This window comes from Eucalyptus grandis, chromosome 7, assembly GCF_016545825.1.
Source record: "Eucalyptus grandis isolate ANBG69807.140 chromosome 7, ASM1654582v1, whole genome shotgun sequence".
Taxonomy (NCBI): domain Eukaryota; kingdom Viridiplantae; phylum Streptophyta; class Magnoliopsida; order Myrtales; family Myrtaceae; genus Eucalyptus; species Eucalyptus grandis.
The window spans coordinates 47872843-47897697 of NC_052618.1; the positions used below are offsets into that span (position 1 = coordinate 47872843).

The window sequence follows — 24855 nt, forward strand, 5'->3', positions numbered from 1 at the left end:
TAAAAAAACGAAATCCCTTCAGCATAAATCCTTCAAATTACATAACAGTAAACCGTTGATGTTATGACCATCTACTAACCAACCGGGTGGGGATGCGATCAAGTTCAAAAATATAGAAGAGAAATGTTGATATTTATATCAGGTAGAAGAATCAGAATTTCTGGCAGAAAAGGGTAGAAGAATCAAAATATAAACATCTAATGAATTAATGTACTGGAATATTTACTTAAATAAAAAAAATGGCAGCCCGATTATACAAAATAATTTTCACAATCATGGTTAGATTGTTACCTTGAATGTTTCTCCACCTCCCATCCCTTGATGCCACCAACTTCTACGAGAGACTCCCGCCACGTCTTTATATTCTCGGAGCTGAACTTTTGCTCCTGATTCTCTATCTCTTGCTCCAAATTCGATATGACATCCTTGTATAACGGTGTTTGCAGCTTCACATCTTTGGGCTTCACGTCATAGAAGATGGGCAATATGACCTTCTCTTTCCCATCTTCTTTATGTTTAGAGGTGTTCTTCACCATTTTCACAAGCTCGTCAAGGCACCAGTGACTTGATGCATAATCTTTGGAGAAGATGGGTATGTAAAGCTTGCAATTGTCAATCACATGCAGAAGGTTGCTAATTTTTTCACCAGGTTGAAGCCCTACGTCATCGATGAAAACACGAATCCCGGCACCTACCAAGGCTTCGTGGAGGAAATTGGTGAATAAAAGACGAGTATCAGGCCCTCTAAAACTCAGGAAAACCTGGTATTCACCTCCTACCGTGTTGCTGGTGCTCGTCACTGTCTCTGAGTTTGCCATAGGAGCTCACTTCGCACTTAACAACGTCAACCCTCTCACCTCGTCTCTGAGTTCGCAATATGACATTTCACATATTTGAATCCGATCCCATTTGCCATCCAAAACGCGGATAGGCAACTTCGTAGCAGGTGCTGTTTCTAGTTTACAGTCAATCATCCAAAACGCGGATGGACCAGACTTTGCATTCTCCTTTTCCAAAGAAGGAAGCCCGTCGAGATGTACTTGTTTCGCTCGAGTGCGCTTGACTTCTAAAACGGTCAAGTTTTGTGGGAGTTGCTCGAGGGTTTGCAAGTCTGGTCCATACAGAGTGAGTTCTTTCAACAGAGAAAGGGAACCCAACTCTCTAGTTGGTGCGCAGACATTTGATAAGCAAAAGTGCAGCTTTCTCAGTCTGGATAACCTCCTAATCCCCCTCAACTTGCGAGTTTGAATTACATTTGATTTGGCCGTAGCTTCTTCAGAGTTATCAGATAGGAGCAGTTCAACTAGATTAGTAAGGTGTGAGAAGTTAGAAACAGTCATCAACGAAGTAGATCTTAGCCGTAGAGTGGTCAAACTTACAGGGAGCTTCGGCAACTCTTGTATTTTATCACAAGCATTTGGAGCGTCTAGTGTTTCGAGCTGAAGAAACTTGTTCATTGTACTGGGCAGTTTTGCAATTGGTGTGTGTGATACATTGGCATATGATAGTTTTGGTAGTCTACCAATGGAGTCCGGTAACCTTGTAATTCCCGTGTATGATACATCCAGCTTCGTTAATGACACTAATTGCGAAACTGAGTCGGGGAGTTCTCTGAACCTAGCACAGCTCCTAATAGAGAGGTATTGAAGAATCTGTAGCTCTCCAATTTGTATAGGCAATGATATAAAGTAGTCGCAGAACGCAATGCTCAAGTGAGTCAGGTGCCTCAGTTTCCCAATAGAGCTGTCAGCATACGTAAAGAATTGGCACTAAAAAATACTCAACTCCTCAAGAACTGAGTTCTCGGGAAAGGTTCCTGTCAGATTGATCCGACACTCATTGGCCCACGTAATGCAGCTAAGAGAGAGAACCTTCAATTTCCTTGCCGCCTACAAAAGTCAATGAAACATTAGGACATACCATTAGATGTCTGTAGAGTAAGTAATTATGGATTTAGGCTCCCGCCTTGTGTCATATGTCCTCTAATCCTTTTACTAAATGAGAAAATTAGACTATAAATCCATCAAATTTTGTCCTTCATTGAAAGTGAAAATTAGACTAAGAGGAAAACCAGCATACCTCGATTAGCCCATGGACCGGAGAGCTCCAAAACCTTTGCCCTGTGAATTTGAGGCCAAAAAGCTGCACCTCAACCAAGTTTTCTAGATGCCACTTGTTGGGTGGCTCCAAACATCGAGGATATTTAGGGCAAAGAATATCGGCCTTTCCCAAATGGCAAAGACAGCCCTGGAAGCCGAAATTTGTACGACCCAACTTAAGAAACCGTACATGTGGGAAACGTTTAATTTGCTCCAAAGTGATGGTTATAGAAGGTTTAGACAAAATCAAACCGAGTGCTTGAATTCTTCCCTTGATCTGCCAATGACATCGAGGAGAAAAAGCAGGAATTTGTCAGTATCGCGCAATTTAATTCAAAAATGCGAATCCTCAATTAAGAATAGGGTGAGCAATTTCTTATTCAAATTTGATCATACTTTACCTCTATTGATTTTAATTCACAAATGATTTTCTCTTCATCCAACAAACTAGACAACAACCTGGTATGCTCTTGTTTGGCAATTACCCTTCCAAGATCTCTAAACTGATCATGCATCCAAAATCTATCATCGACAACCTTTATCATGCACCTCTTAATAAGGACATCAATGGCATCCTCTGGGCCAATCTCACAATCTTTCCACCAGTACATTCCATGTTTCTTCTTTCTATCAATGAAACAGCATGCAATATCGAGAAATTTTTTTTTTTTTTGATGTAGCGCTAAGGCATCATAGCTAATCCTTAGCTTTCCCAAGACATCCTCATGAGGTGATTTCTTTAGCTTCTCTAGCCTCTCTTCCCATATTTTTTTGTTTTCCTGACCAAAAAGAGATGAACCTATTGCTTGAAGAGCTAAAGGTAGCCCCCTCGCGGTAGAGACAATGTCTTTTGAAAGAGTGTTGTAATTGGCTGGAGGAGAGTTGCAATTGAAGGCATGCTTGCTAAAAAGTTTAAGTGCATCTTCATCACTCAACATAACCATTTCATAATCCTCAATTCTATAATTAAATCCCCTGATATTCCAAATGCTCTTGTCCCTAGTTGTAACAAGTATCCTAGTACCAGGATGCAAAGAATTCACTCCAATTAGGTTTTGGATTTGGTTGCCCTCATCGACATCATCCGATACAATTAGCATCTTCTTGTTGCAAATTATTTTTTTAATCATATTGATCCCATCATCAATGCTATCAATTTCACGAACCATTCTAGAATAAGAGATGTCGGACAATAACTTCTTTTGCGGGGTGACTAAGCCTTTGGCTTTTGCCTTTTCCCTCACGTTATCAAGAAAGCTGCAGTTTCTGCCAAATTGAGGACATAGTTGGTTGAAGATAATTTTGGCAAGTGTTGTTTTACCGATACCACCCATTCCGTAGATTCCAATAAACCGTATGCCACCGGAGTCTATGTCTAATAAATTGCTTATGGCTGCTATCTGATCCTCCATTCCAACTAAATCTCTAGTCACATCTCTTTGTCTTGTCTTGAGATTAATCAAAACCTCTTCAACAACTGACTTTATAAGATCCCCATGGCTGCCATAAAGTTGAATAGTTTCAATTGAGAAAAGGTAAAAAATTTGCATATTGACCAACCATCTACTAAGCAACTTGAGAATGCAATCAAGGTTGGGATATATAAATATTCAACGTTAACCCCAGAACTTTTGGAACATCATGAATTATAAACTTGCACATCCATTACAAGTTAAAGGAATAGAGGAAGAGAAGTAATTGATCTTTAAATCAAGTAGAAGAATCAAAATTTTTGGCAAAAAAGGGTAGAAGAATCAAAATATAAACGTCTTATTTCTTTCAACGTGGAAAAGAACTTTGTAAAGGTAACAGTCCCTTAATCAAGTTCTCTAGCATAAAGTAGGAACCTAATACATACATGGATCAAATTAGTATAAAAAAGATGAAGTAAAGCCAAATTTTTAATATGATGGAAAATAGGTGAAAATGAATTATAATAATAACCCTATTAGGTCAGAAAAAATTTGGAAATCTCGTGAATTAAAAAAAAAAGTAAAAGAAGAATTTGAAACTTTCTATTTAAAATAAGGGAAATTAGAGTTGGAATATAGTTAATGAATTTTTATAAGAATTGTTGTTCAATATTACAAAATAAATTTCACAATCATGGTTGGAATATTACCCCGAATATTTCTTCAGCTCCCATCCCTTAATGCTATCAACTTCCGTGAGAGCCCACCGCCACTTCGTTATATCCTCAGAGCTGAACTTCTTCTCTTGCTCCAACTTCGATATGGCCTCACTATACAATGGGGTTTTCAACTTCACGTCGTTAGGTTTCACATAGTAGAAAATGGGTAATATGACCTTCCCATCTCCTTCAAATTTGGAGGTGTTCTCCACCATCTTCGCAAGCTCACGGAGGCACCAGTGACTTGAAGCATAGTTTTTGGAGAAGATTGGTATGTAAAGCTTAGAGTTGTTGATCGCTCGCAAAAGGCTGCCGCTAATTGTTTCTCCCGGTCGAAGTTCCTTGTCATCGATGAAAACATGGATCCCAGCACCCTCCAAGAAATGGTAGAGGCTGTCGGCGAAACCACTACGAGTATCAGTGCCACTAAAACTCAAGAACACTTGAATGGGTCATTCACGGTGAAAAATGGCTACAACACATTAAGAGAACAAATGACAACCAAGTCAGCAACTGAACACCCTTCTTCCTACCAAGCACCTAGAGCATTATGGAATTGTTAAAAAAAAAAAAAATAGGATATATAAAATAATAATAACTGTTAATATATTGCAAAGGATCAGAAAATTAAAAACAAATGTTTGAGACGTGCAAGTACTATCTTTAAGGATAGTTTCGTCTCTCAAAATACGAAACGGTGTGTAAAGCTTCAGCAGCTATTCTCCCAAGTTAAAATAGACCTTTTTCTATACTCCGCATTGAATATTAAAAGGAAACATAACAACTTTTGTGTATAACCTAGCAAGGAAAAAGAAAGGAAAGATTTTTAAAGGAAGGATATTCTCTCTTTCATTCAGTATATATTTTCAAGATTGTCTTATGAGGTTTTGTTTTTATATTCAGACAAATAGAGCCGTTAAAAGAGCTGTTGTAAAATAATTGAGGATTTATTTGAGAAGTAAATTAAACGTTACAAAACGATTTAAAAAACCGTTATACGACCGTTAAGAAATCGTTATTTAACCGTTAAAAATAATGATTGTTTTTAATGTAGTCATAACTTTTATTGAAGCTAATATTGTAAATATTTCAAAATATTATTGAAATATCCAACAATGCCCCACATATTTCAAAAGATTTTGAAAATAGAAAATTAATAATGATGCTGGGTTATTAAAGTGTAATACATTGGAATTGGTGCTTGTTAGGCTATGAACCAGCCCTAAAAAAAATGAAATACAATTCACAAAATTATTGGTGAAATTTGAAACTTCTATGAACCAAAAAATTCTTTTGTGAATTATAATTTTCATCAATCACATTACACTCCCACAAACTTTGTTGTTCAACGCAGTTTTGCGCTAATAGGCTATGCTCGTGCTTAGTTTATTCATAAGTGCTTTAGAGATTTTTGCCCAAAATTCTCATAGGAGTGGCCCCACTCCACACTTATATAGGTAATTTCATCAAGTGTATTATGCAGCTTAATACACTATCAATAATGGTTATGGAATTTCATTAAGAGCTTAGCCCAACATATTTTTTTTTGTAGTTTTGCACTATTCTCATTTTAGGATGGACAATAATTTTTAATAGTGCACTAGATCAACAAATAACTTGTTATTATTCATATAAACCTAATTAATGGAATCGTCAATCACATATGTTGAGTTATTATCACTCTTGATTTTCTTCAATTGGTTAGACCCATTCCCCTCGATGAATAGTAGGAGGTTTGGCCAAAATCTATTTCTGATTTCATACAATCAATGGACATAATTCCATCGTTAAGCAGTTACTTTACCACATCATCCCTCAATCAGATGTGTCTATTTTACAATTGAAAATTTTTCATTACAATGGTTATTGCCACTTGGCAATCACAACACTTAGACACATAAGGTGCCAATTTATTCCCAAAGGAATATCTGCTAAGAGTTTCTCAACTACTTAGCCTCATTTTTTTATATAAGTTTGAGAAAAATATTCCCTTTCTTCAAGAACTATAGTAGTTCTCAAAATACCAAAATAAATATTTTCTTATCTTCTCCTTCCTTCTTAAGTGTAGAAGGATATTTGCACATACGTGCCTAGTAGCACCTTAGGATGCGCATAACAAAATTTCTAAAATATAAATTGATTTTGGATCGAAATTGATTTCTTGAGAAGTTAAAAATTTTAACTTTTAATTTCTTCTTTAAATCTATTTCTGAAATAGAAATCTGTTCCAGAATTAGAAAAATAAAATTGTGTTACCGAACTGATTTATGTTCTAAACCTCTTCTGGATATTAGAGAAATAGAGAAATAAAGAAATATAAATTTTATCATGAGTGCCATTAGTCTACTACACATTATTTCATATTGGCTATAATATTGGCCTGAAAAATGACCACAAAATTGTGTCATCAAATCATTTGCTTCAATCAAGTCGAATTTTGGTTTAGCAAGATTGTCATTTCCCTCACAATTTCGTTTGGTTGATTTCCAAACTACAGTATCTCTTTGAAGTTGAACACATAATCTATAGTGGATTTTGTCTCATTTGAACCCCATATTCTATTAACATTATTGTATACTTTTAATATAATGGGAAATCCACCATGTAAAATGCCTTAATTATATCACTATGAGGCATCCCATACAGTAGAGAACAGGTAGCCTTTAGCCATGTCTTTATATCAGATTGTCAAACTATAAATCAATCTGAGAGGCATCCCTAACAATGAGAATATCAATACGAAAAGTAGAACAACCAATGGCTAGAGCCCATATCATTAAAAAAAAAAAAAAAAAAAAAACATTCACCATGTCATAACAAGTAATATAATTAAGATCACATCAAACATACAAATGTGCATGTTCATATTTGTGTAATAAAGCAAAACAATGCCAATCACATACGTTATCTCCAAATTCATATGTTATTTTCTCAATAGAAAATAAGAAATTTATAACACACATGCTATTGGGAAAAACCCTAAATTTCTCCTCAGAGCTCAAATGGGGTAAGAGAAAACCTCTTCATTTGCAACATGAGTATAGTCTTAAGTAAATTGCTCCATCAATCAAGAAAATTTATCTAGCAATATCATACTCTTGACTTTCCCTGTGAACCCTAATTGCAATAAAATTGAGCGAGTGCTATTTAACAGTTAAAAACCCTACCCGGTTAGCGACCCGCAGCTGACCTGGTTTTTAGCCGAAATCCTAGGGTTTCTTGGCGGCAACGGGGGTCAGGTCATCGCGCATCGGCCCGGGAGACGGCGGGCGAAGGCGGAGCAGATGCGGGTCGGCGCTGGGCGGTCGCGGACAGCTGGCGGAGCGGCGGTGGTCAGCGGTTCAGCTGCCGGCGTTGGGTGGAGGCGCGGTGGCCGGCGCGGGATCTGCAGGCGCAGTGGCTGGTGCGGCGGCGAGGGATCTGCAGGGGGGTCGAGCGGCCAAGGCGCGGGCCGGGCCGGGCCGAAAGGAGAAGGAGGTTGGGCCCAAAGGAAAACCTTCTTTCCTCAGGAAGATCGTCACGAAAGGAAGCCAGTGGTCAGGGGAGTCGGAAGAGTCGAAATCTTCAGTCGAGCGAAGGGCGTTTCGGGGTTTCTGAATCGAACCCACATCTTCATTTTCACTCCACTTCATCTTTTTCGATCGACTGGTAAGGTCTTCTGGGAACTTCTGTGTGTTTTTCCGCCTTGAATCTTCGCGCCGGGTGCTTCTGTTCTTCAATTTGATTCTTTTTGTTCCGTTTAAGTCAATTTGCATTGATTTTCGTCGATGTTGCGACTGTTTTGCTCATTAGATCGTTTTTAACCTGGAGTTGTGCGGTTTCTAGCTCGCGTGGCAAGAAAATAAGGGAGATCTCTTGCGGTAATCAAGATAGACAGTAGTATAAGAAGTGAAGTTGAGATTCAGAAATGTTATGTCGTAGTTGGTTTCGAGTCGTAATTGCTGATGGGTGTCCGTTGAATTGCTTCAGTTGAACTTGCTTGTTGGTCTAAATGGCCTGCTTTCTTTGAACTGGAGATTATCTTACGCTTGAGTCAGATATTGGGAATGCGAGTAATTTGAGCATGGACCCATCTTCTCCTATTAGAAATGGAGATGAGCTTCGTTCCCTCTTTTCATTTTTTATATGCATGCGATTGTTCACAACAAAGCTGAACATAATCTGTTGTTAAATTTATAGGATCCTTACGATCCTTGATGACCTCACAAAGTTTTGTAATTGTATACATTTTGTGCTTTAGTTTCTGAGATCATATGTGGCATGTGTAAGGTTTGATTCCACGTTCATAGATATGTTGTCTCTTATTGACAGATGGGGGAGCTGGCTGGTGATAAACATGTCAAGTACATATTGTCTGTTGAAAAGGTAGGAATGAAATTTTTACAATTCTCTTCTTGTTCTCTTGTCCACTTCCTGCCAGTTTTTTAGGAATGACGCGGTTTATTTGGACCTGCCATTCAGCATGATGGAGTTTACTGATTTGAGTTTTTGGGTTGATCTTGCACTCAGAAAAAGGATAGTTTTGAGTCAGTGGTTATGGAGCACTTGAGATTGAATGGAGCATATTGGGGATTGACCACTCTAGATCTTCTTGGAAAACTTGACACAGTGGATTCAGATGAAGTTGTTTCGTGGATCCTGCAATGCCAGCACGAGTCTGGTTGGTCTCTTGGCTTCTTTTATTGATTACCCACGAAAAACATGAGTTAACAGAACCTCTGCTCCACATTTTCCAATCAAATAATTCTTTTTTGAAAGAATGATAAACATTTTAGCTTGTAATTAATAAATCCTCTCTATTACAATAATGACCATATCTTAGGGGTGATCAGTGTTGCTTTATTCATTTTTTGATAACTTCACTCTAAAGGGCAAAGTGCGAATGTCACCTAGGGCTGCTTTTTCAGGTGGCTTTGGTGGAAACATTGGACACGATCCGCATCTGCTGTATACGCTCAGTGCCGTGCAAGTTTTGGCCCTTTTTGATAAGTTAGATGTTCTTGACATCAACAAGGTGACAGATTGTATCCTTTGGAATGAAGTGTCCTAGTCTGACAAAATCTTCCCATAGATGCAAGTTCCTTGGTGTTATTTTATAATTTTAAGTTTTCGCATGAGATTAATAAACTTATCTTAGGCTCTGTTTTGCATGTAAGAGGTCAGATTATGTTAACTATTCATATGTTATAAAATTTTGGTTACAGTTACTATATTGTGTGTGTATTGCTAGTCAAACATTGATGAGGGGGCTCTCTCTATGGAGATCCAAGTTGCTATTTTTAGATAATCTGCGGTATTAAATGCTCTACATTGTTATGCCTGAACTATGATTCAGACATCAGAGCACTGCAGAATGAAGATGGATCTTTCTCTGGGGATATATGGGGAGAAGTTGATACTCGGTGTCTTGTCCTTGTCTTTGATCAATTAGAATTTATATTCTTCTTGAGGATGTTTCTTAAATAATTGACATCCCTTTCACCCCTTTTTCCCTTTGAAGGTTCTCTTATTGTGCCATATGTTGTCTTGCGATACTAAAACGGTTGGATTCAATAAATGTGGAGAAGGCTGTCAGATATATAGTGAGTTGCAAAACTTTGGATGGCGGGTTTGGTTGCACTCCTGGTGCAGAGTCTCATGCAGGCCAAAGTATGTCATAACCTTACGCCCAAGCTCTTCCGTTGGTTTCTAATTTCTGATTGGTGCTTATTAAGTTATGTTTTTGCTTATATAAAAAGGTCATCTCCTAATTGTGTTGGTGAAGGATTCCATTCTAGGTCCTATCTAACCAATATTGCATACTGTTTTAGAGTGAGAAGGAAACCTGGGCCTTTGGTAATTAAATATGCACTGCAAAATGGTTGCAAAGCTGGATATCTTTTCAAGGATTTTATTCAAAACGAATGAGCTGGCTTGGACTTTATTCCACCATTAAATGCAGTAGGTTTTTCCTTTCCAAAAGTTTGGTTATTCCCGATTTTCTGCATCAAAGTATATCCATCTTCACTGTTAGGGAGAGATGATTGAAATATGAGAAAGATGAGAGGGTATGGAGTATGAAAAATGAAGGGAAGAGAGAAGTCTTAATGGATTTAAAAGGAAAATAGTTACTTATTGTTTTAATGGAGATAAATATGTTGGTTATCAGCCTAGCCTTGGTAGGCTACTCTCTTATCACATTCAACTTTCATTGTCCTCAATGTTACAAGCTGAAAACTAGAGGAATGAGCTTCTATGTCTACTTCTAGCTTTCAAAAATTGGATTTTGACTTCCTGATGCCAAATGACAAAATGGTTGAAGACCCTAAAGGTAGAAGCACAAGTTCAAGGCAAATCCACCCCAATCCTTCCCTTCCTTAGAAAGCCCAACATTGAAGTGGCTTCCTTCTTTGTTTTAATGATTTGAGTTTAGGAACTAGAGTACAATCTGCAGTGGAGATTTACTTGGTTACATCTGCAGTATTTTGTTGTGTGGGTGCTCTGGCTATCACGGGTTCACTACATCACATTGACAAGGACCTTCTTGGCTGGTGGTTATGCGAACGACAAGTCAAATCTGGAGGTTTAAATGGCCGCCCTGAAAAACTTGCTGACGTGGGTATCAAATGAGATTAAGCTATTATATGCGGACCATTTTGTCAAATTATGTACTGAACTAGTTGCATGGTTTCAGGTCTGCTACTCCTGGTGGGTGCTTTCTAGCTTGATTATGATTGACAGAGTTCACTGGATTGACAAAGAAAAGCTTATCAAATTCATCTTAGACTGTCAGGTTCTTTAACTGCTCCTCTATGATTGAATTGAAAACTTCTTGGATTTGAGTTACTACCTGAATGTTGAGTTTGGGAAAACAATGTTCATTTATGACCTTCTCTTTCAGGACACTGAAAATGGTGGAATTTCTGATAGACCAGATGATGCCGTGGACATTTTCCATACATATTTTGGAGTGGCTGGTAAGTAATAGTTGGATTTTGCCGTGTTCCTTTGCCTTCTCCTCCATGTTGAATTGGCTTTATCAAATTAAATTAGCAGTGAATTCAGGATAGGAGTTCGTAATATCATGCTGAAAGCGGAAATGGATGTCTGTTCATCCATTGATTTTAAATTGTTACCGGACAAAATATATTATCTGAATTATATTTAATTAATTTCAAAGTCATCCCTGAAGGATATGAGGTTGTCTTTATTGGTGAAGAATGTAAATGGTAACTGGTGACATACGGTGCTCATTGAATTCTTAAGGTTTTTCTTTCTTGGTGGTAATTTCAGGTCTTTCCCTTCTTGAATATCCAGGACTTAAAGCCACAGACCCAGCCTATGCCTTGCCGGTCGATGTTGTTAATAGGATTTTCTTTGGCAGATGTTCAACCTGACCACAGACCATACAATTTATTACATTCTCATGACTTTCTGAGTAAACATACTAGCATCATTAACCAACTTTCTACTTCACTGTATACCAAATTCCACAAAAATTGAAATAGTTGTTGGTCGACACAACTTTTCTGGTGAACCATTTGTTACCCTGGGAGAACCTAATCTTCTTTTAATCCTTTTTGTGCCTCTGTCTCTCTCAAGCTATAGTTTGCCTTTATGTACCTTCATCTCTCTTGAGGCTCAAGCTATAGTTTCGCCTTTTTGTACCTTAGTCTATCTCCTATAAAATTTTGTATGCTGAAACCGTCTTTGCAGAATTTAGCACAAAAAGACAGGATGCGTATCAGTTGTGGTTTGCATGGTGGCAACCACAACTGATACGCATAGTTGGGGAGTTCAGTTTGATCCCTAGGATTCTTTTTATTATAAATTTGGTTCTTGTGCTTTTCTTTGGCAATAATCTAAGTCTTTGATGATTGGAAACTTGATGAAAATTGCTTAGCCAGCATCGTTCATGGACATGGTTGCTTGGTGTATGAGTGGTTGGGCAACGGTCTTGGGTAGAACCGAGGACTAACCAGGCTGGTCTAGTTCTGTTCAATTTCAGGCCAATTTCAAGTAGAAAATCAGTTGGTTTCCCAGATCTGGTCCTGATGAGTGCAATTTTTCTTTCTTGTTCCAAACTGGAAAACACTTGGGCTTAGGTGTTATCTTGTTAGGTAAGGAACACACAACCATGAAAAGCACAAGGATCGAATGTGTTCTTTTTTACAGAGCTAGGGAAAGCTTTCAAAAGAGCCCCTGAAGGCAATTTTTGCAAAGTAACCTCCAAAATGGTGTTTGTCTCATAGAAGTCACTGAAGTTGGTGACTTCGTCTCAATTGACCTCCTAGATCACTGGCGGCACAAGTTTTCGTCGCACAACCACGTGCATCTCACCTACCATTTTCCCCATCATTGGAAGGGCATCTTCGTTTGAAATCTTCTAAATCTAGACTGTATCTCCCAAATTTGAACCTAAAATTGTTCGATTCCCTTAAATAGACTCAAATCTCCAAATCCTCATAATATTCCAATTAGGAGTGCAGCAAGTCCTACCTTCAACTATTTGCACCTTCACCTAGAAAGAAAGCGATTGCAACTAGTTGAAGCTACATTTCGATGACTTGGGCACAAGTCACATGGATTGATGACAGTGATGTTATGAGAATTATGTTGTTATTTTAGTGTTACTTTGGTTTGTTTGGTTAGATTTGTCTTTGCATCATTTCTTCTTTTGTGCGAATCGATGCATGCGAGTTGCATTTTCTAATTGCAAGTGGTATCTACGTGTGCATTACGTAATTGCAAATGGTGTCATTGTGATACCTGAGTGCTACAATGGTCCGTATTTTGTAGTTTTTGGCTGTTTTTGTTTTATTTTTTCGGGGGTATGTTTTGTCATGTATTGCACAAAAACATATTCATATTATTTTTAATTCCATTTTGTATCAAATGATAGATGTGAAGAAGTAAATTATTTTATGTTTGATAATAGGGAAGCTGAAGGCGTTGAAGAAGATTAGTTTGCCATTATTGATTTGGATGACTTATTTAGATAATTTTTTTTAAACGAGGGTGTCGATGGGGATGGTATTTGCAAGGGATCTGGAGAGAGTGATGAGTATGTTTATGTTTTAGCTAATAATATAGATATCTTGAGTATGAGAAACCCAAATTAGCATACACATCTTAAGTTTGATGCTAGAGTTGATATTAAGAATCTTATCTTCGGCTTGGCAATGTGCTTTAGTGATGCTAATAAGTATAAAGAGTCTATTATGAACTGTCATAAAGAAAAAATGGAAGATGGGAAAGCTTCTTCATTAAATGAAGAAATAAGGCGAGGTCAATGTGTTCTGAGGAGTGTGATTGGCTCATATATACTTTTAAAGTGCAGAGAGATCATACTTTATAAATCAAAACCTTCAAGCGTCTAGATACATGTAATAGAGCTTTGAATGTTCATTAAACATGTAATAGAGCTTTGAATGTTCATTAAGTAGTAAATGACTTATAAGCAAGGATTGTGATTGGTTGAGAAACAATCCTACATTGCAAGCAATGTTCTTCAATGAAGATAATTATGAAAAAAAGAATGTTTTCAAGCTGTCAAGGGCTACGATCTACAAAACTAGGGCTACACCAATGGGTATGATCATAACGAAGGAGGAACGATTTTGGCTACTGCCAAGCACTTTTTTATGCCGATCTGGGATCCACATGTATAATCAAGACTAAGAAATGTCAAGATCAATTCAAGTGTAAAGGAGTCTATGTTTGTCTAGTTGCATTGAGAGGTTCTCCAAGAAGGATGTAGGAGTTTTGTGGGGTTTGATGGTTACCATTATCATTAGTATAGAACGTCATGCGTCTAGTAGTTGTGGATGTAGTTGGCAACAATTAGATGTGTCCCTTTGCATGAGTAGTAGTGGGACAAGAAACATACAAGACATGGCATTAACTTGTGAGTATCATAACAAAACCTAGGGAGTACAGACCTTGGAAAAAAAATTTAAATATTGAACTTTTTTGTGTGATAAGCAAAAGAGATTGTTCCAATTACTAACAAATCTAACGTCTCAAGTTGAATATAGAGTTTGCTTGAGGCATCTTTATGAGAATTTCAAGCTGCATCATAAAGGAGAAAATTAAAAAATTGGGTTTCTAAGGCAATTTGGATATCTAATATGGAATTAGTAGTGGGAAAGCATAAGGCAGTTGATGAGAGTTTTTCATTGGATGTTCCAAAGGCTTCTAGTGTAATAGAGCAAGTCCCATTTTAGGACAAGCTCAAAATTTAACATTTCTAAAAAACTGGTGTAAAAGTTTTAACAATAACATCATTGATGTTAGGGTTAATAACCCGAAAAACCCAAATTGGTATACCTATGATAAATTTACCTAAAATGATCTCCAAAAACCTTAATTTGTTACCCTTATGACAAATTTACTATAAACTAATTTATTTGATCTCCATTAATCCCAAACTAATATATATGTAACAAATATACCGTCTATTAAAGGTATATCGGTTTTGGGTTCTTGAAAGTCAAAAAATTAGTTTGGGGTATATTTGTCACAAGTGTACTAGTTTGGAGTTTTTCAGGATATTAACTCTTGATGTTATGGACGGGCCTATCCCCACAATACTTGGAGCTATAAGAGTGCAACTCATAGAAAAGATTCATAAGTAAAGGGATAAAATGAAGAACAACAATTGTGTTATCTTTCCTAGAAATCAAGATATTAGAGCTACAAAAGCGGGGCTTTCAATGTCATTGATTCCTAGTTGGAATGTGGAGGAAAATTTTGAATTGAGTGGGCCATTTGGAGATAATATGGTTGTTAATATTATTGAAGATGGGATATTAGTGAAATCCCTTGCTATCGTGTTGTGGCATTTCTTATGTACACAAGAGAAGAGTCTAAAAAATGAGTTCCCACATATTTGAATAAGAAAACATTCATGCAAACTTATAGCCGTGTTGTGTATACTTTAGATTCCAAGTACACATCGCCTTCTAGAGAACCATTACTGACAATAAATGTGTCCTAGCAAGTTGATACAAAAAGTAAAGAAAGAGCGAAGTGAATGAAACACCTAACGATAAATTGAGAAAAAGAAAGAAGAAAGTTGGGCGAGAGTTTGCAGGAACAAAGTTGAAGAGGCAGAATACCACAATCCTACATGGGAATTGTGTTGGATTAGACCATTACAAGTGTCATTGTAAAAACTCATTTTTCAAGCTCTTCTCTCATGTATACGAGCTACCGCAACATGATAGCAATGATAGCAAAGGATTAAACAAGAAGTTTCGACTCTAATATTAACAACTCTCTTGTTCAAATTGATCCTTCCCATTCCAGCTAAATCCATTATGCTGAAAATCTTTTTTAAAGCTCCAATATTTTATAGATCCTAGGACAAACCTTACCAATTTAGTTAGTGTGTGTGAATCTCTTCGATGCACTATTATAGCTTCAAGCATTGTTAATATAGGCTCACCCCTCGCATCAATGTATACTCTTGCTGAAGCTTTCATTTTAATTGTTCAAGGAAAGACTACATATTGAGCTCGTCTCAAAGTCAAACTCGCTCCATTGTACTGGAGGTTTGAGGGGCAACCAATCATAAGCCTCCTCATTAACTTTCTTCAGTTCTTCCATTGCCATTTCATGATCAAATGCCTTAGTTATCGTTGCAGCCTTTCAAACAAACTTTTGGAATTCCAACCTTTTGTGATGCAGCATAAAGTTCTCACAAAATTCTTCAAGCAAAATCTATATCTTGCTTTAGGCATTACTTGCATCAATCCCTTCTGCTTGTCCTGCAATTAAAAAAAAATTACTTTAAATTTTTAGAGTCTATAATTCATAGGTTCTACGATCATATTAATAAGTTTGTGCCATGTCTTGTACACTTCTTGTCCCACTACTATCCATGCAAAGGGATACATCTGATTGTTGCCATCCATGTTCACAGCTACTAGAAGCATGCCTGAGATCTTAATGACAAATGTCAACCATCAAACCGCACAAAGCACCCACATTATTTTTCCGAAAAAACCCTTAGTATATTGACAAATGAAAACTCCTCTACACTTAAATTGGTCTTTGACATGCCTCTATCTTCATTACACATGAGGATCTTAAGTTGGCATCAAAAAGTTATTGCGATAGCTCATAAGCAACCAAAATTTTTCCTTCTCCTTCATTTTCTATTGGTGTTGCCCTAGCTCTGGAGTCTGTACACCATTGCCCTTGATACCTATAAAACATTCTTCTTGGACTCCACTATTATCTTTCATTAAAGCACCTGGTATGTAGGATTATTTCTCAACTTATCACAATATTTTTACTAACTATTTAATTGCTTACTTAAGGAACATACAAAGCTCAATTACATGTATGTACAAGTTTAAAGGTTTTGACTTGTAATGCGCGCTTCTTTTGCACCTTTGGAAGCATAAGCCTTTAGGACACACTACTCTCAAATTATATAGTTCATTCTTAACTGACCCTTCTCATCTCCTATTTTTTACAACGTAGTTCTTAACAGACTTTTTAAATTTCTTAGCATTCTTAAAAAACATCCCTAACTTGAAGACAAGATTCCTGGTATCTACTTCAGCATTGAACTTGGGATGCATGTACTTATTTTGGTTTCTCATATCCAAGAAATCTACATCATCAGCTAAAACGGCTACATACTCACTACTGTATCCAACATCTCAATTTCCCTCTATTGAGCCGTCACTATTGACACCCTCATTTCTTGAATTTCTCCTATATAAGTCATTTATATTTATAATGGCAAACTTATCTTCTTTAGCACCCTCAATATCCCTACTATCAAATGTGGAACAGTTTACTTCTTCATATCACTTACCTGGTACAAAATAAAAGAAAAAAAATAACGTTCATGTATTTTCTTAATGCCTTATATGGTCATACATAACACCGAAAAAAAAAAAAAAAAAAATAGTTAGAAAGTTCCAATATCAAGGACCATGACAGCACCTAGTGACCATGACAGCACCAATTGTAATTACAAAATGCACACGTGAGTACCACTTGAAGTTACAAAATGAAATTTGCATGCATCGATTTGCACAAAAGGAGAGACAAATGCAAAGATAAATCTGACCAAGCAAGCCATCACTGCCATTGATCTCACATTTGATGACATATGCCCGTGTCGTCATGTTGATTCAACGAGCTACAATCACCTTCTTGACGAAAGAAGGAACAGTTACTCTCTCAATTGAGAAATTTGGGGACGAAGGTTTATTTTAGGGACGCTGGGAAACCTGATTTAGGTTCCAGAAATTTCGAACAAAAATGCCCCTGCCAAGGCGCGGAAAATGGCACGTAAAACGCACACGGTCACCGTCCGGTATTCTGGGGTTATTTGAGATCAAGTCATCAACTATTTTGAAACAAACATCACTCCGAGGGTTACTTTATTAAAACTGCACCTGCAATGACCGCTTTTCCTGCTGTCATGCAATTTGTACTTATTTATGTTCTCAATTTCTCGTCCCTCTCCCCCTGCTTGCAACTCATTTATTTCTAAGATTGCCCTGCCTAACCTTCAAAAAATTATCACAAATTGAGTTCTCAATCCTTTTGCTGTACATTTTTTCTCTATGCTCCCCAAGATATAGTTTGTACTGGCACGTAAGTTATTATCTAGTGTTGATCGAGGATTCAATTTGAAGATCACCGATTCCCGCAGTTCTACTTGCAGAATATGTGAACTTGAGTTTTGTTTACAATATCACTATCACAGCCAATTTATCCTCGACATATAAGGAGTAAAGAGAGAACTGTTATATTCATGTGTTAAGCATTCAAATTTAGGGTTAATACTCTAGAAAAACCCCAAACTGGTACATATGTAACAAATTTATCCAAAATTAATTTTTATATTAAAAAAAATTTCAAACCAGTACACCTATGACAAATTTATCTTAAATAACTACAAAAAACCGTAAACTAGTATACTTATAACAAATGTGCCCCAAACCATCGAATCACTTTCCTATATCATTTTCCAATGTGCATTGATTTATTTTGGGATCCAAAAAATCCTAAATATATTGCACTTTGATCAGTTCAGTCATAAATCTTTCTAATTTTGCAATTTGAGTTCTAAAAGTTTTTACTTTATGCTAATTGAATCCGTTCGGTTAATTTTGGTCAAAAATTGCTAATATGAATGCCGATTGTATCAAGTAAGACAGTTGGCGCTGATGTTAATAATTTTTAATACTATTTCAACAATTTTCAAAATTTTTATTTTTTATTTTATTTTTTATTTTTTATTCTCTTTTCTTTTTTTGTTTCCCTTTTTCCCTCCGACAATGTTCGCTGGGGGTTGTCGAGGACAGCCTTCACCCGGGCGAGGGCGAGGGTCCCTCGCTTGCAGAACATCTCCAAAGAAAACCAGGGTCGGAAGGTTAGAAGCCATTGCCAACTCCCTGAACAAGTGGATCGTCATCTTCGTTCTCTTCATCTCCTTCCTCGTCTCGCTCAGGAATCACAAGGGCTCAAGCGCAAATCAGCACGGACGGCGCTTCACCCTCCATTTTTCTCTGGATTCCCTCTCCCCCGTCTTCCTTCAGAGGAACGATGATGGCGTCATCGACCGAGAAGACCCCGCGCTCGGGCTCCAGTACGACTTCTACCGCCACACGTGCCCTACTGCCGAAGAAATCGCGAGGTCATCCATGTCCAGAGTCTACTCCCAACACCCCGAAGTTGCCCCTGCGCTTCTTCGTCTCCTCTTCCACGATTGCTTCATCAGGGGTTGCGATGCTTCAGTTCTCCTGGACAGTAGCCATGGAAACCGAAGGCCCCCGTGGGGCGGGCCGGCCCTGGCCCCACTCGATGTGACAGGGCGGCCCTCACCAGCCTGGCCCGGGCTTCCTCATTGATGGCTGGCAGAGGAAAAAGAAAGAAGAAATGGAAAAACAAAAGAAAAGGAATAAATAAATAATTTTTAAAAATATGAAAATATTATCAAAAATTGTCTTCATCAGCAACCACAGCATTTACATAAAAAAAAAATTGGCCAAAATTGACCAGATTAACTCAAGTGAACAAAAAATAAAAAGATTTAAAACTCAATTGACAAAATTGAAAATTTTATAATTAAATCAGTAAAAATGCAATAAATTTAAGATTTTTTGGAAAATTTTCTTGATTTATTTTCTGTTTGTCTTGCGTGTGCACAGCATGGGGACATATAATAGATGGTTGTCCCCACTTAGAAGAACTAACGAGGCACCGTCCCTAACTTGATCTCCAAGTTTGGGCTATAGTACCCTTTTTCTTTTTCTTAGTGCATCAACCTCAGTACAACACGACGGTCGCTAATCAACTGTCGAATGTCAAATGTCTTCTTGTGGATTGGGTTGTTTCGGAGTGGTTAAGGTAGAAAAAGTCTAGATGACTATGATCCATTGGGACCCCAAGAAGCCTATAATCCCTTTACCATCAAAGGGGTCCATCTCATTGACCAACATTGATATTGACCTAACCTTTTGATGTTAATATGGTGTATCATCTATCGTTCAATTCAAGAATCCTCTTGACAATGTTATCCTCTTATGGCTATGACCCGCGAGAGTTTACTATCGTCCTTACCCATTAGTGCAGATTTATACAATTAATTTCTAGATTCTTATTTTTTTTAAGGAAGAAGGTTTGGTAAAAGTCCTCAATCCTGTATATTAAGGAGAGAATGGAGCTGAGTACGTCTTTAAACTGTCTCATTTGAACTTTGAGACATAAAATTCGGGGCATTCTTGCTTGAGTGGAGAAAACAAAGATTCACTCAGGAACATAGGGGCTGTGGGGGATGGTAGACTCCCCATCTTTCTTCTCAAAGAAAGGTTACCACTAGGTAAGGGTATAGGAACCTTTCATGCCTAGTTCCTGCAAGGTCGACCTATGCTTTGCAGAGTGTCTTTTAACTAACTTGTCGGCCAAATACTCCCAATTGAAAGACATTGTGCTAAAAAAGGTTTGGTAAAAGTTCTCAATCTTGTATATTTAAGGGGAGAAAACTCAGCAAAAGTCGGGACACGGACCCCTGGAGTGCCAAAAGTTGGCACAAAGGGACACTTAAGTGCCAAAAGTTACGAAAGGTACACTTAAGTGCCAAAATCGGAGCAAAATGGATCACTTGAGTGCCAATCCGGCTAAAATCCGGCCAAATTGCATACGTGGCGTTTCCGGCGACTTCTTTTACCGAGGTGGCAAACGTTTAAAGAAAAAAAAAACCCACGTGGACGACAAAACGACGTCGTCCACCCACACTGAGTGAGCTGACCTAAACGACGTCGTTTTTCGTTGGTGTTAAACGACGTCGTTTAGGTCATTTTGGCTTAAGCACACCTAGCCGTCGCTGTTCCTTCCCATCTGCGTTCACATTAGATCTCGCCTCGTCGCCGCCCTTCTCTCCATCGCCGTTCACGCCGTCGCCGCTCTTCTCTCCGTCGCCGTTCACGCCCATGTGGTCATCGGTCGCCGTTGTTGGTTGTCGTAGCCACTCGGCATCGTTGGTCGTCATCCCTGCTCACCATCGTCACTCCTCTAGGTTGGGCCCCTTTTCCCCCTCCCTCGTGATTAAATTAGGGCTCGATTATTTTATTAGGGCTCGCTCGATTATTTTATTAAGGCTACGATGGAAATGCTATTGAAATGCGCGCGCTCTGTTTGGTTACTCCCTTGTGTAGAGATGCTTGCCTCAGTCGATGATTTATGCAGTCAAGGCTCGAGTGAGACAAAATATTGACTAATGTGGAACTAGGAACTAATGTGTTTGAGTGAAAAGTTATTGAATCGGGTGGCTGGAATAATGGCCTTTAAGCGCTGCAAAGAGCACGCAACTTTGCTATCAATCTGCTTTTGTTCCTTTGATTCCGATCTTTTCGTTCTTTTAGTCTTCTTTCTTGATTGTTGTTTCTAATCGGATAGTCAACATATATGCGGGGCATTGAGGAGTGCAAAATTTGTTTTGATACTTTATATAAGTTCATTTACCTGCAAGGGACAAATTTGAAACCACATGTATGTAAGTACCTCATTTTAAAATTTATAAACTATGAGCTCTTTTGACATGTAGTATTAGTCTACTGTGCAATGGATAAATTTAGGGCTTGGATTGTGTAATGACCTCTTGACACAATATATTAATGGCCAAACATTATAGATTAGGGTATGATTTCTCCTCTTGGTTGGATGAGAAACAGAACTTTTACCCTATAATTTTACATCAAGCTTGCTTTAATGAAATTCTATGTGTTTTCACAGGAAAAATAGATTTGATTAAGTGGATGTACATTCTCATATCGCGGGTTTAGTTCAGCAAAAGATAGTAGACAAAATTGCTTGGGCTGTGCTTGTTGTGGGGACCTATGCTTGTTGTGGGGACCTCTGTTTTTGGTTTATATTTTAAGGGAATGGAAGGCAAGGCAAATAATTAAAGTGGCGACCTCTTAGCTGTCATGAAAGGGCATATTCTCAGTGTGGGGGCCTCTGTTTTTTATTAATATTGTAGAGGAAGGGAAGGTAAATTATTAAAGTGTCGACCTCTTTTTTGGCTGTCATATATGGGCATATTGTCAGTGTGGGGACCTGTTTAATAAAGTCTATGACAGTGTGGGGACCTGTTTAATAAAGTCTATGAGAGTGGGGGGACTCCCTAGTGCGATTGTCTATTGTTCTTTGTGGATGTGGTCCCAAAACTAATTATTCTTTGTCTTGTTGTTGGTGCGAAAATGGCTCATGCCAAGGATTATGTCGCTGTCATAGTTTGCTATGCTTTGGGGAATTTGTAATTGGGGAGGATGAGTGGGAGTATGAGGGTGGAAATGAGGGCACCATTTTTGTCGACATTAAGAAGGCATCTTATATAGGATTTGTTAGGGATATACTAACTTATTTGCCTTGTAAAGTTCAGAAGTTGCTGTATTGTATTCCTGGGAAAGGTTTAAGAGATGATTTGCGAACCTTAGAAAATGATAACGGCTTTAGGGATATTCTATACCATTATCTTCATGGTGAAGAGGTAAAAATATATGTTGAGTACAATGAAAGTGAGGATGAAGATGATGATGAAGAAAGTGCCCAAATAGAACAAGAAGGAAATGGTATTCAAGGTAGTACGAGGTTAGGGTCGAAGAAAGGCGGGATAGACATGATGGAGAGGAGAGGAGCGCGGATGCGGTTCACCATAGTGATGATGACATAGGTGATGTCACAATCACTGGATTAGATTGGGAAGTAGCTGAATCAAGTGATGATGATGATGAAGGGTTGCCTACTGCAAATTTCACAAGTGATAACGACGACGAGGAGCTTGTACAGTCAAGAAAAAGGCAAAGGGATTTTTTGACAAATAAATTTGCAGCTTTGCATGTAGCTGATGAAGTTCCAAATAGAGCCGAAGGCCCTGTAGATGCTGTTGCCATTGGTGAGGAGACTGATTATGAAGAAAGCCTTGAGAATGTTACTTCCCAAGATGAGCTTGAAGAAGATGAAGGAGTTGTGCATACAAGGAGAAGGAAAAGTAAGTTTCCTTCTTATGATCCATCCGTTGCCTCTCCTACTTTGTTGGTAGGTATGAAATTTCAAGATGCAAAACAATTTAGGGAAGCTATACTTGAAGAACTCCATTGCTGCACTGAGGAACATTGACTTCATTAGAAATACTAAGGCCTTTGTAAGAGCTAAGTGTTCGCAGCAAAATTGTCCATGGAGGATCTATGGTGCATTTGTTAGGAGAAGTGGATCTTTCCAGATTAGAGCGTACGAAGAGGAACATACTTGTTCCATTAATTTTGAAAATAAAAGGGTAACAAGTGCATGGTTGTGCAAGCACTTCTTTAATATGATTAAGATGATGCCTCAGATGAATAGTACTCAGTTCAAGTTGCTGGTGAAGGAGCAGGTTGGCATCAATATAAGCGAGGAATCAATGCAAAAGAACGAAGCAAAAGGTGATGAAGATACTCATTGATCAATACAAAGAATAATATGGACAGGGGCTGCAAAATCCTTCAAGTAGAGTGTATGTAGAGGCTGTGGAGAGACCACTTCGATATTGGGACCAAGTTTGATAAGTTCTATGTTTGCTTCGATGCATGCAAACGAGGATTTTTATCTGGTTGTAGACGGATTATAGGATTGGACGGGTGTTTTTGAAGGGCTTGTGCAAGGGAGAATTGTTGGCTGCAATTGGAATAGATGCAAACAACCGAGATGTTTCCACCGGGCTTGGGCTGTTGTAAAGGTAGAGAACAAGGACAATTGGTCTGGTTCCTAAAAAATTTGATGGTTGATTTGGAGATAACAAATGGTGCGGGGTGGGCGTTCATGAGTGACCAACGAAGGTACTCTTTGAAAGATTTGGTCAATTGTTTGCTTGTTGATATGAACATGTCGTTTGCTTACATTTCTTTTCTTTTTTGAATTATTGCGGGGACTGGTTCCAGCAATAGCTGAGTTGTTGCCTTATGCCGAGCATTGAATGTGTGCGCGGCACATATATGCAAATTGGGGAAAGAACTATAAAGGGGATAAGCTGCAGTTCAAATTTTGGCAGCTAGCAAAGAGCACGAATATGGCTGATTTTAGGATGGCCAAAGAAGAACTGCTTCAATTGACAAGGGAAGGTTATGATGCACTATTCCAAACAGAACCAAAGTATTGGTGTAGGGCGTTCTTCAATGAGGAATTCAAGTGCGATAACATAAATAACAACATCTGCGAATCATTCAATGGGAGGATAATAGATGCCAGATGCAAACCAATTATCTCGATGCTTGAAGACATAAGGGTTATGGTTATGACTCGGTTGCACAAACAAAGGGATGAGGCTGCAAACTGGACTAGGCAATGTGGTCCTAGGATTGCTAAAAATTGGATGAGAACTTGGCTACGAGTAGGTATTGTCATCCCATTTGGAATGGGGATGAAGGATATGAGATAATGAAGGGCTCTGATAAGTATGTTGTCCATTTAGGTACGAGGAAGTGTTCATGTGGAGCATGGCAAGTAAGTGGAATTCCTTGTGCACATGCCATATGTGCCATTCAATTGAAAGGCCACAACACAGAAGACTACCTTGATGATTGGTACAAGAAACCGAGATATCTTGCTTCGTACCAATGCATGTTGCAGCCAATCGAGGTACCAATTTACGGGAGCCAACGATCATGAAGCACCTCAACCTTTGCCACTAAAGAAGAGAATGGGAAGACCAAAGCGAAAACGAAGAATGGCGGAAGGAGAGGTCTCAAGTCAGGGCGTAGGATGAGTAGGATAGGTGTAAAGATGAAGTGCTTTTTTTTGCCACATAGCAGGGCACAATACTAAAGGTTGTCAATTAAGGAAGCGGCGAGGAACAGTTGAGGCCAATCGAAGGACCTAGTGAAGGGACAATTGGAGAAGGACAAACGAAATGCGAAGTGAGTCGTCTGTTCTTCATCGACAACAATAAACCCAAAAGTCATGACAATTGTGTTTATGTTGTTTTATGGTTTGTATAAACAGATATGTACAACTAATTGACATAATGTTTTTGTCTTTGTCAGGTCAGGAGAATGACACGTGAAGAATTGGTCGAAGCCCCTGCTATACCTTCCACTGAAGGGTCTGTTCAAACAAGGCCAGGTAGACAGCCAGCTCAAG

At 38.3% G+C, this 24855-nt stretch overlaps 3 protein-coding genes across 4 annotated transcripts; 1 reads left to right on the forward strand and 2 right to left on the reverse strand.

Annotated features, from left to right (window-relative positions):
• Positions 1 to 56: 56 nt before the first annotated feature.
• On the reverse strand, positions 57 to 967 carry LOC104453886 (TMV resistance protein N-like). The gene is made up of 2 exons (XM_018877292.2): positions 292 to 967; positions 57 to 160 (listed from the first exon to the last, which is right to left on the reverse strand). Exons 1-2 carry the CDS (start codon positions 816 to 818, stop codon positions 139 to 141), a joined length of 549 nt encoding a protein of 182 aa, XP_018732837.2. The 5' UTR covers positions 819 to 967; the 3' UTR covers positions 57 to 138.
• A 1404-nt stretch (positions 968 to 2371) lies between these two features.
• Positions 2372 to 5102, reverse strand: LOC104455735 (disease resistance protein RUN1-like). Its single transcript, XM_039316279.1, has 2 exons — positions 4222 to 5102; positions 2372 to 3599 (listed from the first exon to the last, which is right to left on the reverse strand). The coding sequence occupies exons 1-2, from the start codon at positions 4443 to 4445 to the stop codon at positions 2480 to 2482; spliced, it is 1344 nt and encodes a 447-aa protein (XP_039172213.1). The 5' UTR covers positions 4446 to 5102; the 3' UTR covers positions 2372 to 2479.
• A 2289-nt stretch (positions 5103 to 7391) lies between these two features.
• LOC104453889 (geranylgeranyl transferase type-2 subunit beta 1) lies at positions 7392 to 11913 on the forward strand. 2 transcript variants are annotated; one of them, XM_010068532.3, is made up of 10 exons: positions 7392 to 7878; positions 8542 to 8595; positions 8740 to 8890; positions 9138 to 9254; positions 9566 to 9632; positions 9731 to 9879; positions 10691 to 10824; positions 10904 to 11002; positions 11111 to 11186; positions 11503 to 11913. In XM_010068532.3, the coding sequence occupies exons 2-10, from the start codon at positions 8542 to 8544 to the stop codon at positions 11604 to 11606; spliced, it is 951 nt and encodes a 316-aa protein (XP_010066834.1). In that variant the 5' UTR covers positions 7392 to 7878; the 3' UTR covers positions 11607 to 11913. The 2 variants fall into 2 exon arrangements, with proteins under 2 accessions (XP_010066834.1, XP_010066835.1); XM_010068533.3 differs by lacking the exons at positions 7392 to 7878; positions 8542 to 8595 and having other exon boundaries at positions 8741 to 8890; positions 9124 to 9254.
• Positions 11914 to 24855: the final 12942 nt, after the last annotated feature.

Bases quoted from the DNA above. Each gene is read 5' to 3' on its own strand.
- LOC104455735 (XM_039316279.1), bottom strand. From the start codon at position 4,445: ATGGTGGAGAACACCTCCAAATTTGAAGGAGATGGGAAGGTCATATTA. The intron at 3,600-4,221 runs GTAATATTCCAA...ACTTTATGGCAG, and splicing joins GAGCTGAAGAAATATTCGGG to CCATGGGGATCTTATAAAGT.
- LOC104453886 (XM_018877292.2), bottom strand. From the start codon at position 818: ATGGCAAACTCAGAGACAGTGACGAGCACCAGCAACACGGTAGGAGGT. The intron at 161-291 runs GTAACAATCTAA...CTTTTCTGCCAG, and splicing joins GAGGTGGAGAAACATTCAAG to AAATTCTGATTCTTCTACCT.
- LOC104453889 (XM_010068532.3), top strand. From the start codon at position 8,542: ATGGGGGAGCTGGCTGGTGATAAACATGTCAAGTACATATTGTCTGTT. The intron at 9,633-9,730 runs GTGTCTTGTCCT...TTCCCTTTGAAG, and splicing joins TGGGGAGAAGTTGATACTCG to GTTCTCTTATTGTGCCATAT. The intron at 10,825-10,903 runs GTGGGTATCAAA...GCATGGTTTCAG, and splicing joins GCCCTGAAAAACTTGCTGAC to GTCTGCTACTCCTGGTGGGT.